We start from the raw sequence: 17,475 nt of genomic DNA, 5'->3' as shown, positions 1-17,475 counted from the left end.
TCACTTTGTGTAATAATAGTAATAATAATAATAAAGTTCTGTTTTATGTGGATGAGGCCTACAAGTGACCCTTTAAAGATCTAAAGATAATGAAGTGGCTTCAAATCTCTTGTCATGATATTTTTTGGCTGCACACATGTTTTCTGACACACACATAAAACACTTATCTCCTGCATGCGACGCAGCACGAGAACGTTTAAAATGTCAGTAATGAGGCATTACAGCTGACTCCATGTTATCTCTATCGCACACTAATGGAGGAAGCCTCCTCTCAGCATGTTACAGAAGCCTCTGAGCTCCGCTGGATTTCGCCCACTGGTGCCATTCTCCAGTCCATTAGGATCTGATTTCCGCCGTGGAAACATCACTCAGAGCCCATTCCCCCCGTCTCCACGCCTGTAATGTACCATCGCTGCCAGTTTGCCCCGAGCCATCATCCATCCTTTCATGCATCCGCCCCTCTGTGCCTCCATCTCCGTATGCAGCCGTGCAGGCAGGCAGGCAGGCGGCGGCGGCCCCACCCAGAGTCAGCCAGAAACCATGAGCTCATGTTTATACAGGAACGCCTGCAGCTCTCTGGCTCGGGAAGAGGGATTTAATCATTCCAGTTATTTGAATTATTTACCTTTTAGAGCCAGTAAATGAATTTGTGTAGGATGTTTTTAAAGTCAGCGTAAAGGTCCTGGTAAACAAGGACCCATCGTGCATCATGCACACGACACGCTTTGTGTCACCAACGCGCAAAAGCCCAGACTTTGGAACCGCACGCCAAAGAGCACAAACAAAGACTTCCTCTAGTTTTTTTCTCTGTGGAAACTTCCCAGGACCTGATGTAGAGACCGGCCTGCGAAGCCCCTGCAACCCACTGCCACCCATTCCTCCGACACTCAGCCACCAGGTCAGCATACTTGGCCTTCATCCTTTCCCGATCTTCCCAGGGGACATGTTAGCTCCAGTAGCCCCACGAAACTCAACTGTCTCCCAAGGACAACCATGTCCCAAGTACCGTCGTGGAAAAGGCGCCATGAGACTCCAGTGAGCGTACAGAGGTGTCGGGAGGACGTCAGCATCATTATCAACAGATCTGCTGCTCTGTTTATTTTTGTTGGGAAGTGAACGTGCGAAGAACTCGTCAAAAAGAGACGAGTCTCTGTTTGTGTCATGTGTTAACGCCGTAACGACGACGGCGTGCAGCAGCTGTGACGGACGCGCCGAGCATCCGGTGTGAACGCGGGCGTCTGCGTGTCTGTGAGAGTCTGGACATCAGGACAAAACGGGAACAACAACAATATCACGACCCCCTGAAAACGCTGCTCCTGCTCAGACCAGAAGCGTCTTCTGTCTGTCCAGCTGTCCATGAAGAGGACAAACTGACAGACAGACACAGAGAGCGGCTCTGGAACAAGCTGCTAATTTACTGCTGCACTTTTTATGTGAAGCGGACTGAAGCAGGTTTGGCTGCATGAATCCAGTCTTTGTCCCAGTGACTGTGTGTGTGTGTGTGTGTGTGTGTGTGTGTGTGTGTGTGTGTGTACATACATCTTTGTGAGGACCAAAGAAAGTCACCAACCACAGGAAGTCAGGACATTTTGCATATATATGTGTATAAATATATGTATATATAAATATATACACATATATACATATATGTATTTATATATATATATACATATATGTGTATATATACTCCATATATACATATATGTATATAAATATATACACACATATATACATATATGTATATATAAATATATACACATATATACATATATGTATTTATTTATATATATACATATATACATATACGTATATATACATATATACACATATATAGAAATATGTATATAAATATATACACATATATACATATATGTATATACACACATATACATATAATACACACACATATATACATATATACACATATATGTATATATATATATAAATATATGTACATATATATGTACATATATTTATATACTAGGTGAAACTAGGGGATAAAAAAACAGGGGAGTTCTGAAACACAACACATGGTAAAATGAGGGAAGAAAGTGAATAATTTCCAGTGAATCACTGCTGTGCACAGAGACAGGGAGAAGGATCTGGACTTGAGTCTGCATTGATTGGCTACTTGGCAGAGATCCATGATCCTCTCACAGGAAAACACTGCAGCAGCGAGGCCGGACCGAGCTCAGTGCTGGGCCTGTTCTCTCCACGTGGGTCAGGACACCATGTGATGACCCTGGAGGTCTTGGCACTTTCACTTCTGTATCACACTTTCACTCGTTACCAAGATCTACAAACGCGTTCAGACCTGGGACTAAGATCTGAAAACGTCCCAGTCTGTCCTGAATGTATCAAGTCAAAAAAAAAGACATTCAGAGTCCGTTCACTCAACTGACGCCCACTAACACTTCCACAGTAATAAAACACTAATCCGAAGAAAAACCTTTAGATTTGTAACAATAACATTTAGATTTACAACCAAAATTTTGGATTTGCAACAAAAACTTTTTCATTCGCAACCAAAACGTTTAGATTTGTAAAAAAAACCTTTGACTGAGTTTCACCAGCAAACAATTTCGTTCGATTAGAGACAAACTAAATTTGGCTCGGTGTATTTCCAGATGTTCTCCTGTGGACATCTGTGACAGAGACGTCTCCCACTGTCTTCATCGCGTGTTTAACACACTCCTGAGAACATCCAGACCCAAAGAGGAGGTGCAGTCTAGATCTCAGATCAGTCACTTCATTATGAATCAACGATGCCAACACTGTATCTTTAAATGAACGTGTTATTGTTGTTTTTATGAGGGAACATGAACATTTCCGCACTAAAGCTGCCAGCAGCTGAATATTACTGTCCATCGTGTCTTTACAGCTTCAGTCGGTGGAATTTCAAACTTCAGTGACCCACTGAGTTTTCTAGTGGTTGTATTTCATTTCAGCTTTAGCCCAGACTACTTAATTGCCCCTTGCCCTTTACTCGACGCAGCAGACGCCGCCGTTATGAAGAGAAAACACAGATATTTCAACTCTTGTTCAACGCTGGCCACGGTGGACCAATTTACAGCGATGCCAACACATTTGCAGTTCTCAGTAAGCACAGGCTTCGTAACGAGTGGGGAACAAACCCGAGACTCTGCTGCAGAGACACAAACAGACAAAATCCACAACTACCTGCACAACAGGCCGCAGGAAAGACGACGGACATCAGGTGTGAATGGACAGGTGATGGACGCAGAACAAGAAAACCAGAGGAGATTAAAACAGGAACAAAGACACAATCACAGCTGTCACATGTGTGAAGCTGCTATGTTATGTTCCGCTTCATTTTAACGTCTTTGGACATGAGACAAACCAGGGACAGGGACTGCAAATCAGCCTTGGATAGAAGTCCTACATGTTAGACATCTGTTACTCTGATCTTCTTCTTGTTTTGGCTTCTCCCTTTAGGGGGCGCCATCTCCTGCCTCCATCTCACTCTATTCTATGAAGGAATCACGGCATTCCTTTATTTCAGTTACTGACACCTTTCAGCTGTAGTTTTGTTCGCGTCTTCTTTGTACCGCCACCCGCTGGTGAAGTGAGATACTACAGGAGTATACCAGGGTCCAGCGATATGTGAGGGCTTTTACAAGTTTGTGTGTTTGTGTCGCGTATAAAACCACATCAGGGCATTTTCACGCAGCCGGGCTACGATGACTCCGCCCACAATGAGGAGATGCGCTACCAAACCGAGCAGAGCGGTGCCGTGCCGTGCCGTCTTCAAAGCTCTGGCGCGAGACGAGCAAAATTCCAACTTCCATATTTATTCACATACGAGCAAACACTCAAAGCCCTGCTTCCCCAGCCTCCCACCCACTCTCTCTCTGTTCACTCACCACCTACTCACTCACCCACTCACCCACTCACACACCCACACCCAGCATGAGAGCCCGGCTCCAGCGCAGCCTCTCGGAGCCGGAGCTCGACAGCTTCCCTGAGGCTGGAGGCAGTTATCGTTCCCAGCAGCCGCTGAGCACAAGAACACTTGGAGCACAGTGTTATGATACGCTCACACTCAATGCAACACAAATCGTTGCTCATGCTCCTGGCATCAAAACTCCATGTCCATTTATAAAAGTGGAAGTTTACAGCATGTGCTGGGCTTTGTCATCTAGTTTTTTATTATTACAGAGCATCCATCTTCTAAGGCTTTATCCTCCACATGAGTTAACTCTCAGCTGACATAGGGCGAAAGGCGGGGTACAGCCTGGACTCTCTCACGCCTACGGTCAATTTGGAGAGTCCTTATTCCCCATATTGCATGTTTTTGTCTGTGGGAGGAACCAGGAGAACCTGGAATAAAGCCACACACACACACACACACACACACACATGATCAGGTCCCTGGTCTTCAAAGTGGTCGCGCTGACAGTGAACGACAGTCATTTCAAAGTCATTTATAAGCTCGTGGACGAAAACGATGACAAGATACTGGATTAAAAACAAACACGTGTGTGTGTGTGTGTGTGTGTGTGTGTGTGTAATCTCCACCTGGTTTGTGTTAAACGAGTGCTTCACTTCTCACAGAGCAGAACCAAACGTCTGGAAGCATCTGCACGCTCAAATATTCATAAATATGCTCGAGCATCCCCGAAGGTGAAGACAGAAGAAGAGAAATCAGGCCAGAAGACTTCTGACAAGAACCCCCGACAGGAAGCCAGACGGGGCTGCGAGCGCCTCGGGCTGCTGATCTGAGGTCATCTTTATCTTCCCTGCTTGATATTCACCACCAAACACAACCTACGCAAAGAACTCACATTCACTGTCTTTAACCTCTGCATGTATTTTAAATACAATTATCATTTAAAGAGAGAGAGAGAGAGTCTTTGAATGAAAACTAGAAGCATCATTTCATAATGGGCACAGATGGTTCTGTAAATATTATTGTAACCACGCTGACACGAGAGTCTGCGAGCATGTGCGCAAACAACGGTGTGCAAACACGTCCACCGCAATCGTCCCGGGGACAGTGTGTCGAGCACCCGGGGGACAAACGTGGTTTCAGAGCAGGAGGAGTCGGGAGCTCGAGGGAGCAAACACGTCGCACGCGGACACAGAGACGGGGACAGAGACAGGGACAGACACAACGCGTTCTTTTCACGTGAATGTAGCTGTGTGTGTGTGGGTGGACAGAGACGGAGCTCGGGGAGAGATGAAGACATTTCAGGAGACAAATACTCGATGTTAAAACGGGATTTTGTGTGGATTTGTAAACTGACTCACTCGCCTGCACCAAAGTCCACAGAGAAAAAGAGTGATTTTAATCACGTTAATAATCCACTGCAGAATCACTGCATCAAAACTCCAAGTTCACAGTCTGTGCTGGGCTTTGTCCTCTAGTTTTCTATTCCAGAGCATCCATCCATCCATCTTCTAGGGCTTTATCCTCCACATGAGGGTCACAGGAGACAAACAAGCGTCCACTCTCACACCTACGGTCAATTCACCATGACTTTTTTTTTATAATATTACTTCAGTAAAAGTCTCGTAGTCATTTATGTCCCCACAATGTAACTGTGTAAACAGATTTAGGTCCACACAACATCAATAATTCCACAGCAGACTCTATTGTTCGGCAGCTTTTACTCAGAGCACAGTTTCTTTGACAGTCCATTTCCTGTGAGTCCTGCAGCTCATCGTCGTCGCTCATTGATATAAAAACAGAAAGCGATCGCCATGACTCAGGTTTTATATTTGGTGCTTTATTTTCTGTGGGACCACGGACACAGAGGACGGAGACGGTGTGTTTCAGTGGAAATGGATCCAGTTCACTACTGACGGAGAGAGTGGGCCGGGGAGTCAGTGCTGGTTCAGCCTCGACAGACAGGAAATAGGCTATACTCTGTGTGTGTGTGTGTGTGTGTGTGTGTGTGTGTGTGTGTGTTCTCCACTGAGAATGAAACACACTCACACAAACACCTACACAATTGTACTGGGTGAATCTTTCAGCACAAAAAGAGCGAGTGATTTCATGCTCAGGAACAAAATGAAACATTGGATCTTATTTTCCAATAAAATGCACAACTCTTACAGTTATGATGAAACTATTATATGTTTTTATACATTTGTCAGAACATGGCCAAATGGAAAAATCAGTACGGAATTCAATTTGTGTTAAAATCATCAAACACTTTGTTTGCTCTTCTTGGGGTTTTTGTTTTTCCATTCTGACGATGGGCTTAGGAAGCTGCCTGCTGATTGGCTACTGAGATTTGGAGTTACAGCTCAATGGACCGGTAGGTTTTTACGAGATTTTTTGGATAGAAGTCCTACGAGATTTTTTTTTCATATCTGTTTTTACGATTTTTTTTTCATGTAGGTTTTTACGAGATTTTTTTTAGATTCTGTATTTATGATTTTTTTTTCATGTAGGTTTTACGAGATTTTTGGATAGAAGTCCTACGGATTTTTTTTGATCTGTTTTAACGATTTTTTCATGTAGGTTTTACAGATTTTTGGATTGAAGTCCTACGAGATTTTTTTTTCGTATCTGTTTTTACGATTTTTTTTCATGTAGGTTTTTACGAGATTTTTTTTTCGTATGTTTTTTCCGAGATTTTCTTTTCATGTATGTTTTTCCGATATTTTTTGTCACGTATGTTTTTCCCATATTTTTTTTCATGTATGTTTTTCCCATATTTTTTTTTCATGTATGTTTTTACGAGATCTTTTTTCGTGTCTGTTTTTACGAGATTTTTTTGGTTTTCTGCTCCTCAACACACCCAACTGAAGCTGGTTACACTTTTGCACATGCGCAGAACAAATCGGGTTTCCGGTCCAAAAAGTTTGGAGTTTGAACAAAAACAAATAGCAAAAAGTATCAGAAGTGAATTCTGCTGCTCAAAAACACCCGGTGGGTCAGCGGTTTGACGGGATCACGTTCTCACGCCGCTCAGCTGCTTCTACGACATCAGTGTTTACACATTTCAAACCCTGACACGTCTAATCTGTCATCCAGAGGTAAACAACGCACCGAATCTAAACCTGATACATGATGACATCAAACTCAAGGTATTTTCAGTGTATTTAAAATTATTCAAACTCAGATAAGTTAATCATTCCCAGACGCGTTCGGCAGAGCAGCACATGGAAGAGATGACGAGAGGAGGGAAAACAAAAGATGAGAACGAGAGATAACTTTTCATTTGAAAACCACACGTCGACCAATTTGAAAGAATTTAAAACAAATGTATAGAAAAGTGTTGGCGCTTTTCTCTTTTGCTGCTTCTGAGACCAACCTTCAGACCTTCTGCGAGTCTCCGTCTCTCTGCCGCGTCTCAGGTTTCGGCCCCTGCAGCCGGGGGGAGGGAGGGGGGGGGCCGTGTGACCTCATACGCTCTGTTCAAGTGCACAGAGAAACAGTGTGTGTCAGCACATTAATCCCAGAGAGTACATATACTCACACATTCATTTAAATCTTAATCCTTAAAGGACCATAAATTTCCCCTCGTAGCTGATCTCACCGAGAAGCTGTCCTAAAAATATCTGCAGCACATTTAAAAGGGATAGTTCAGGTTATGCTCTGTGCGACGTCAGGGAACAACGTCTAAAAAGAAAATCTTTAATGTTTTATTTTCTGACTGAACTGAAACTGAAGTTTGTGTCTCACACCAAAGTCCATAGAGAAAATCAGTGTTTTGAGCTCACGGGGGAAACAGGAGCCGCTGCACGACTGCTGCATGGTTTACTAAGTTTCAAACACCGACGTCACTAAACACCCCACTCCAACTTACCGATGGAGGCAGCGGTGCATCGACAACTCCTGCATCCCTGTGACGTAAAATCGTTGATTTTCTCTATGGGATTTGGTGCGGGGAGATTTAAACCGCTGTACAACGCGACACAAAACTCACGTTTTTTCAGTGTTGTTGGGATATTGTAGATTTGATTTTATGGTTGAGGTGTTAATAGAGCTGAAGTCAACAAAGAAGCTGAAGTAGCCCCTGGAACAGTGACCACTGACCTGGCTCAAGCTGCTGAGTCGGCACAGTGACTCGTCACAAACGCACAGAGAGTGAATGAGTGAGTGAAGACCACATCACTGTCCTGCATCAGTGTCTGTGTGTGAACGTGTACATCATGGAGACCAAAACCTGGTCCTGATGAGGCAGAACCTCGTTTCTGAAGGAATTGAATGTTACGTTTAGGGACCAAGGTTTGGACTGTGGTTATAAAAAGGGTGAAGAATTGGTTTGAGGGTGAGGGTTAAGGGACGAGTTGATATGTCCTCACTGCTGCACATGAATGAGTGTGTGTGTGTGTGTGAGCAGACTTGGCATATGGAGAGCTGAGTGTAAGGGATCTTGTGTTTTGTGTCTGCAGGGACTTGTCAGTGAACTCCACTCAGATCTGCAGAAGACATCAGGACAGTGTGTGTGTGTGTGTGCGTGAATTATGGAGAGACGTCATCCGTTACCTCTGACCGCTCCATTGATTTTCCCAGTGTTGACGTCTCACTGGAAACCTTGGCGTGGATGAGTCGCGTCTAAACTGTCTTTACTAACGGTGCTTTTCCACGTTCCATGTACCAGTTTTTATCGCAATATTTACGCTTTTGTGCGTGTCTCGGGATAATGGGGGGAAAAACAACCAGTGTGAACAGTGTTATCACAAATGTCCATGGAATATCATGACACAATTGTAAGTTGATATCACCCACACCTCCCCCCTCCTCCCCCCTCCACTTTCACAAATCTTTGACTAAATCAATTTCCCGGTTGTTGCTGAAACTGACCTGACGCCTGCTGAGAGAGACACACACACACACACACACACACAGAGATGAATGAGGTAATGGCGATGGATTAGAGATGTTGGGCCTTGGTTCAGCCCGGTGTCTCCTCTCTGAGCAGACGACTCTGCTGCGTTCTCCGCACGCAACAGCAGTAAATTACTCTTTACAGTGTGACATCAGGACTGAGACAGGAAGTGGTGTCACCTCTTTACCGTCTTCACGTGCTGACGCACACTCTGTGTACATTTTGGTCAATTTGCACCGGAAATGAGCGAACTCGTCCAAGTACCGACACATCAGAGGTGAATAGTTATTGAAAGGTTTTGCAGATTCAAAACAGCATGGCCACGGCAACCATCGTTATGGTGAATTTCGACTAAACCCCAGGAAACAGGAAGTGCCCTATGACTTCGGCAGATATTGAGTTCCACCAAATTTCCCGAAAATTGGTGGAAAGATGTTATAGACCAAGTCGAACAAAAAAGTCGTCTGTAACCATGGCCACAACTCAACAAGAAGTCGGCCATTTTGAATTTTGACGTCCGTTTTGGCACCCAACGCGCACGCTTGTCGTACTGTCTTAAAAAAAGGCGCCAATTTATTAAAACTGGAGACTGTTGAGTGAGGGAGACAGTGAGGTCAGGGGACTGAGGACGTGAGGGCGCTATGATCAAATCCACTCTGTTCTTTTAAAACAATGACTGGTGACAGCAGAGTGTTGCAGCAGAAAACCTCAGAAACACACTTTCATGCCTCTGCCGGCTCCGAGCTCACAGCTGCAGCGTGAACATCCAGCAGGTCGTCACAATATCTGAGTCAATGAAAAGTGTGAGCTGTAAATTTATTGGGGGCTTGGCAGCAAAGCGGAGGAACGCCGTCCAAGAGCTAATCACACATTATGGCTCGGGACGACCCAGTCACTGTTCAGTTTGTAAATCACAAGGTGCCAAAAGCAGGAGGTGGTGAAGCAGTGTTCCGCTCAGGAGTGCATTCTCTCCGGGATTTTGACGCATTTAAACGAGTAACGATAGAGTATTCAGTATCTGTATCAGGTCAATGAGGAAAAACAGCAAAAACCAGCAGTAACCAGTGGTAACCAGTCATGGTGGGACCCTGAAATTTCACTTCTGAAGCCTCAAGAATCAAGATTTGGCAAATGCCATTTTAAAACCCTTAGCACAGAGCGACACACTCGGGCTAGCACTCTTTACATTAGCGTAACTACGCGACGGTTTGTGCCATCGGACAAATTTCAACAGTTTCTGAAAGCTAAGAACTTACACTTCAAAGCCAACATGGTTATTACGGTAATTTCACTGACACTGATGCGGGACGCATTTGTATTTACGGTAATGTAAAGAGCGCTAGCCCAAGCTTATCGCCGATGATACACTCGGGCTAGCGCTCTTTACATTACCGTAACTACGCGACGGTTTGTGCTATCGGAAGAATTTCAACAGTTTCTGAAAACTACGAACTTGCACTTTAAAGTCAACATGGTTATTACAGTAATTTCCCTGACACTGATGCAGGAAGCCTTTGTCCCCGCGCCACCCTCCACACACAGAGTAGAGAGCAGCGAATGTTATTCTGCCCGGGAGACGTGATAAAAGCACTGCTGAGGTACAGTTTCCATCGTTTTTTGCACATTGGGAGACAAATACTCCAAAAAAAACTACAACTGTACAACTACAGTGTTTTCATCTCAATAAAATCTCTAAAATCTAATTCCATTTTTTTTTTTGTTTTTCTTGACTTTAAACTGTCAACACACTCTTGCACATGCAGTAAATCACTGCCAGATATTAAAAGTTGGGCCAAAGCACTTACTCAAAAAAAACTCCTCGCTTCCCAATTTGCACCATATTATTGGCGATTTATAAAAGAAACAAAAAACAAACAAACAAGAAAGCAGTGTGTGTGTGTGTGTAAGGCTGTGGAATTAATCTGAACCACTTATGACTGAAGCAAATCGCCAGATTTTTAGCTCTTGAATTATGCACGACACAGTCAGTGACTCTGCGATGGAGACAAACTCGTCTCCACCCAGTGCATTAAGCCAGGTCTCACAGGAGGAGTTTTACTGACCGTGTGTGTGTGTGTGTGTGAGAGAGTTTTGTCCCCGTGAACAAAAACGAGTGGGGAATCGATTTATTGAATGAAAGTGTGTCCGACTCGAGACAACCAAGCCCTTTCAGCTGGTTACTATAATGTTCTCCCATCAGTGATCGTACCTGGTGTGTTTTTTATTACCTGCTCTGACGAGGTTCCATGTGTCGCCGGAAGCCCAAGAATCAGCGTCTTTGTCACCAGAGAGGAGAGTTGGACAAACACCTGTACATAGTTTCCATGTTTATGGCCTGTTTTTGGACATTGAGACAAAAACTCAAACAAATATTACTTTAAATATGTTTTATACTGTATACACATGTTTTTCGAAATAAAACTTCATTTCAAATTGTTAATACACCATTTTAACATGCAGTCAATAGTAAATAACTGCCAGATACTGAAAGATATCCTGGACAAATGGGCAAAAGCACGTACTTACAGGACATTTTCTGAGCCTTTTATGGTTAAAATACGCAGTCCAGAGGCCTAAAGTCATAATTACCATCACCTGTTGTTACAACAGGATTTAACATAAACTTAAACACTGCATTACATGATTTCATCAACACGACTGCTACAGTAATGACACACTCAGTGCAACACTATAAAACCATGATATATCTGAGCTCCAGTCTTGTTTTTCTGTATTGATGTTGATGAAAATATAACCACGCCAATCAAATTGTTGCGGCCAGTGAAGACGCGTGGCTCTACTTACGCGGTGCGTTTACGTGATGATGAAAAAAAATAAACAATCATGTTTGACATGTTGCTGGTCAGTCAGGCAAAGACACAGATGGGTGTTGTTATTAAACATTATACAGTTCTAGCACGACACAGTCTGGCATCACTGCTTTTCCACGACTTCATAGCTCCTCCTCAACGTGGGCGGAGCCGTCGTCGCACCACACAAACACGCAGACGAGTGACTTGTAGAGCGGCTGTTTTGGGTGTAACGGAATCATTAGAATCAGTCGATTAAAGAAGATTTGTTCACAGAATCGTTCGGTGCTTCCTGCGATGACCGGAGACACAGTCAGTGAACTGAAATACAGCTGAACGTGCTTGTGGTTCGGGCTCACGATCGAACGCATGTTTTCAGGGATTTTTAACTCTTTTTGACTTTGATCTACAGTTCGTGGCACTTTAGAATCGGCTCAGCTCGTCCGAGCAGGTACTAAAACAAACACACAGCTAGAACTGTATAATGGAAAAGTGCCAATTGATTCCCTGAAAATACCTGAGAATTTTACCTGACCACTTTATTAGACATCCTGACTTTTTTTAATTTAACATACGCGTGTAAAATGTCCATGATTTGCAGAAAAGTAAACGATCGTGTTGGTTTGTCGATCTTTGCCGTCTCTCTTCATCGTTCGTGCTACAGAAAACAAAGTTTCCCCATGATTTGCAGAAAAGCCAAAAGAGCGACGTTTGTTCCTGAGAGCGCAGGCGTGCGGTCCTGCGTGGTCCTGCGGGCGATTCCTCGGTTTCTACTTGTTCTTGCTGAGCGTCCTCTGCTTCTCCGCGTGCTCCACGATCTTCTCCTCCACGTAGAGGCCTTTGCGGCGCCGCACGGCGTTCATGTATTTCAGGGCCTGGTTGGCAGAGTCCGCCTTCTCGCCGAAGTGCAGGTATTCTTCCTCAGTGGTGGGAACCCAGCACGGATCACTGCTAATCACCTGCGACACAGAGAGCGGGAGACAGACAGACGCGCGGTGGTCAGCGATCGCAGAGCTGGATACACAATGTTGAAATGTCAGATGTTCTTCTCACCGTGTCCCTCTCTGTGTTTCTCGTAAAGAACGACAGGAGAATAAAGACATGGGATAGAGGTTCTATGAGGTCAGGACGTACACCGGGTATCGGCAAGTAAATGTGGTGGCATTTTATTTTGAAAGGGCCAAAAAACATCTTCATCAGACGAAGTGCCTTCAAATGTCTTCAGTCAGAAAAAAAACAAACACGTTTGCTGCCTTAAGTTAACATTAATGTGATTTTTAAGAATTTACTCCCCAAACCTGGCTGTCTCCATGACAACAGCAAACCAAACATGTAGTTTAGGTTAACTGTCATTTCTAGCAACAGAATCTATTTGAATGAGTTTCAGAATTTCAGAATAAAAGCAAATAATGTAAGATCAGATTTGTTAAATCGTCTGCCGGGCCAGAGACTGATGCTGGCGGGACAGTTTTGGCCCACGGGCCGCCAGTTTTGGACCACTGACGTGCACAATCCTGCTCCAGTCAGAGCACTGTTCCACACATACGGAATCAGATTTGCGTCAAAAGGACCAATGTGAACACAAATCGGAGAATCTGAGAATGAAAAAAAACAACTTACTCAATCAAACGCACAGCTCTCGGGTGGGCGGGTCTTTCAGGAGAGATGAAGAAAAGATGAAGAAACCCAACGGGAGTGAGAACGCAAAAAAGCTTGTACAGGACAGGGTTGTTTTTAAATCGGGGAAAACTGTAAATGTAAATTTGTTTCACATCATGTAATACTGGTTTGCACTTCCAGGCCACCGTAGCAACTCCTTGGTGCCCGCAAGTAAAAAAAAAAAAAGGAAAAAAAGACAGATTTTCTCAATAGACTTTGGTTTTAAGTGCTTTAAATAAAGAGCTGCAAACAGATTCAGCCAAAGAAGAAAAGTCACAGTTTGGACCCACTTACATCAGCCATTTAATCATCGTCAGGAATATGCCGATGATGGCCTGAAGTGACGAGGGGACGCCGCGCGCACAAACGCACAAGCTCAGCTGCGTGAATTCAAACAAAGGCGGCGTCAAGTGCCGCGAACCGATGTGTGACACACATTAGTAACGATTACAGTGGCAGCAGCGACAGGCAGCGGGGCTCTGCACCTGGCTTCAGTTACACTGGGACAGATGGTGGGGGAGCAAGCGACAACAACGGGTGGATTAGAGGGCGCACACGCGCACACACACACACGTGAGCGGCATATGCAGGAGAACAATGGGATCCAGTTAGGAAGAGGAGGAGGAGGAGGAGGGACGTGGCATCCCTGCAACAGTCAAGTGCTTGACTGGCTCAGTGAATTAATGCCGACGCCGTGGAGGAGTTGTGCCGCGACGCCAAAAGTAAGCAGTTTGTGTCACAACCTGCTGCGCGCAGACGCGTGTGACGCGTGGCTGCAGATTACATTTCATCTCATTTACGTCAGTTTACAACTTTCTGAAAAAAACGAAACAACACTTCAAAACCACACGTCACCTCTAAATCAAAACTCTCCTTTAAACACAACTCTGACCTTGACTCTTTCTATTCTATACCTCTAAAAACCTTTAATTTACTATTTATTGTAATACTATATACCAGGGGTGTCAAATGTATGGCGCGAGGGCCAGAACCTGCCCACCAGAGGGTCCACACCGGCCCGCAGGATGAATTTGTGACAGTTTCGCAGTATGATTAGAATATAATAAGTGAAATATTTTCCAGTTCCAGATACCTGTGACTAAATGTTCTGTGAAAAGATACTTCATTAAATATAAAACATGAAATAGCGAGCTGACTATCTATCTATCTATCTATCTATCTATCTATCTATCTATCTATCTATCTATCTCCATCCATCCATCTAGTCCTGACATCTTTTGCGTTACCCCAAACGCACGTGTGTTCCTGGAACTTAAAGATCTTGGGCCTTTAGGTGAAAACCTGGTTCTATTCACACAAATCTCAAGTCTGCAACTGAACAAAAGCCCCATTCTGATGGAAATCTAATGTAAACGTCTCTATAGGATCCAGTAACCCTCCAGTTACACAACAATGCAACGCTCCAAATGTGCTCTCTCTGCCTGAGCGCTCATTCATATGTTAATCCAATATTCTGGCCATATCAAATCGCTGTCAGGAGGAACGCTGACAGCAGAGCTGAGCAGGAGTCGAGTCCTAAAGCCGAGAAGGCTGGGGTCTGTGGGAGGGGCCTCGCCGTGAACTCTTTGTGAGGAGACATCTGCACTCAAATGACATGAGACAGACACATTTTAATGAGCTAAAGACAATGACTTGAAGACAATGGCTGCAGCAGAGAGGGGATTTTGCGCTTGAGCTGGTGGTGTGTCATCAGGTGCTGAAAGACGCGGAGGGTTAAAGTGATGACCCTGAAGGTCACGGCACACAAACAAAAGGTCTTGCAGACGCTCTTGGCTACAAGAGGCTCTAACTTCAAGTCTTTACATTATTTAAAAACGCACTTTCCTGGCATCCGGTTAGTGCCTGTACTGTGTACTATGTGCATCACGTGGTGGTGGGTGCCTCATGTGACACTGGTGAGTGACGTTTATGCAGCTTGGAGTCTTAGACCTCATCCCTAAATTAAAACCCTTTCCTTTCACATAATTCCAAACCCTTTCCAGGCTTGGAAAACTTGTAGATTCTTGTATCCTTGAAGTAATGGGTTGCACAGGTACCGTCAAATCTCGTTTTTCTGACTTTTGTCCTCTTAGTTGCCGCCTTCTACAAGCACAAAATGCTGGGGGTGCTCCTGAACGCCCACATCGGGACCGCACGCACCATCGTATACATGAATTGCATGTATGAATCCAGCCTTATCCTGAGCCTCTACTACTGTGTTCCCTAAAATAATCCAGAGATTTGACAAAGGGGTCTGGCGGTCGAAGTTCCCGGAGAACATCTGGACCAACTTCTGTGGACGTCGTCCTTCTTACATCCAGCCTCTCTGGACGGTTTCAGGAGAACGTTGAGTATCTCATAGTGGACTGTACGGTAACAGGAATCACGAGACGAGCAGAGACGTGGACGATGGTGAGACTTAATATATCGCACGTCCAGAGTCAGGCTCTCTTTCTCACGTACACAAAGGCCGCGCTGAAGCGTCTGTGTCCCGTTCAAAGAACGCTCTCTTGTGTCTGGGTCACATTTCCCTCCTCGCTCTTTGTCACTGATGTTGTTACAGTGTGCTGTTAAACGTGCGCTTGCACATGTAATAAAGGCGTATAAACACTCACACTTCTATTCCTATTCACTTCTGATTGCATTTCACTGTGAATGTGGTAAGAAACACGAGACGGTCAGACAATCAGACGGATTAGAAACAAGCTTAGAGAAAAAGTCCTTGTTGACTTTGACCTACTGTCCTGGCAATCGTCGTGCGAGTTCATTCCTCCTTAACCAACAATTGTTTTAGCTACTCTCAGTTTCAGTTTGGCCTCCGAACGCCGGAGAAAACTGTAGATAATCGGGTTCGAGTGTTGGCTTGTTCATGACTTGTCATGTTTATTGAGTGTCATAATACCCGACGGCACAACGGACAAAATAATTTGTATTGGAAAAAAAAAAAAGCAGTGTTTTCTCTAGGATTTGATTCCTGGATGATTTTGGGACAACTGTGGTTTGGAGAACGATCATTTACATGACCATAAATGGAAATAAGGGCTAAATGTTGGGTTTCGACATTAAGATGAAATGTGTGCCTGGACCAGTGCTCGTCTTCCACTGTGGGCACTTGTGTTAAAAACCCACATGAGAGGTTTGACTCTGCCAGTCACAACAAGAGTGAAGGAGACTTTAAAAATCTGAAAGCAGTGAAAGGAAATATCATCACTGATCATAAAAAAGTACCAAAAAAAAGGGGGATTTTGGGAATAAAAATAATCCTGATACACAAACCAAACATGTGACATGCGATACGATAATCGATACGGCCAGGCTAAATATCCATATTTATAATTCATAAATTCCTAAATGAAAGCGCTCTAAAGTAAACAGTTCCTGTTCCTGACTACCTTGCGGTTGTATCGTGATATTATTGATATCGCGGACCAAATATGTCGCAAGGTAACCCCGCAATTCCCATCCTGAGCTACGAAGTACGCAAAATGCGACATGACTGCAAGACGTGAAGGTGACGTTGATGCTGAAGTACGTTCCTTTAAAAGATCCCAGTCAACGTAAAAAAGCTCCAATATTTTCATAGTTTGGGCTCCACGGGTTATTCCGTGTAGAATGTGAACAGTAAATCAAGTTACCTGGCTGGTTTTGCGAGTGTAATTGGAACAGAATTACACTCCGCAGTGTTTGGATCTCCTCTCTTTGCTCAGCTGCAGCAGTTTGGCTTGTGTATGTGAGAAGATACTCCTCATCAGGCCCACGCATCTCATCTCTCCAGTCTCGGTCGAGCGTTCCACTCACATCGCCCTCGTTTCATTATTACATTGTACATGCGAGGGTACTGGAAGTCTTCTTCATCTAATCTCAAGCAAGTGTCCATGGTTACCGTCTTCTTCGTTAAAACAACAACAAAACAAGGAGGCATGTGCATTCAGAGACTGTATTTGTCGTGTAGGGTCGGAAACTGGCGGATGACGGAATGAACCTCACGCGGACTCTGGCAGCCGTCTGCACACAGGTGGAAGTGGAAAGTATGACCCGGCCCTTAGGCTACATCCACACGAGCTCGGTTTTTCTTTTCAAAAGGAATACATTTGTGACCTCAGCTCTTTTCTGGACCACAAATACAGATAAGTTGGAAACTGTGTTTTCATTTCACTTATGGACTTAGAAAGACTTTAGAAAACGTTAGAAAGTCCTGG

General features: G+C 44.3%; 1 protein-coding gene across 1 annotated transcript in view; it reads right to left on the bottom strand.

Moving 5' to 3' along the window:
* Positions 1 to 12,066: 12,066 nt before the first annotated feature.
* The window catches only part of efl1 (elongation factor like GTPase 1), a 49,935-nt gene continuing 44,526 nt past the window's right edge, over positions 12,067 to 17,475 (bottom strand). Inside the window, exon 22 of the mRNA XM_044030911.1 lies at positions 12,067 to 12,576. Coding sequence (XP_043886846.1) covers positions 12,388 to 12,576 — 189 coding nt within the window. The 3' untranslated portion in view covers positions 12,067 to 12,387. The remainder of the gene's footprint in view (positions 12,577 to 17,475) is intronic.

This window comes from Solea senegalensis, linkage group LG7, assembly GCF_019176455.1.
Source record: "Solea senegalensis isolate Sse05_10M linkage group LG7, IFAPA_SoseM_1, whole genome shotgun sequence".
In the NCBI taxonomy this organism is placed as follows: Eukaryota; Metazoa; Chordata; class Actinopteri; order Pleuronectiformes; family Soleidae; genus Solea; species Solea senegalensis.
The sequence above is the reverse complement of the archived record's forward strand: the minus strand, read 5'-3'. Positions and strand labels throughout refer to the sequence as shown.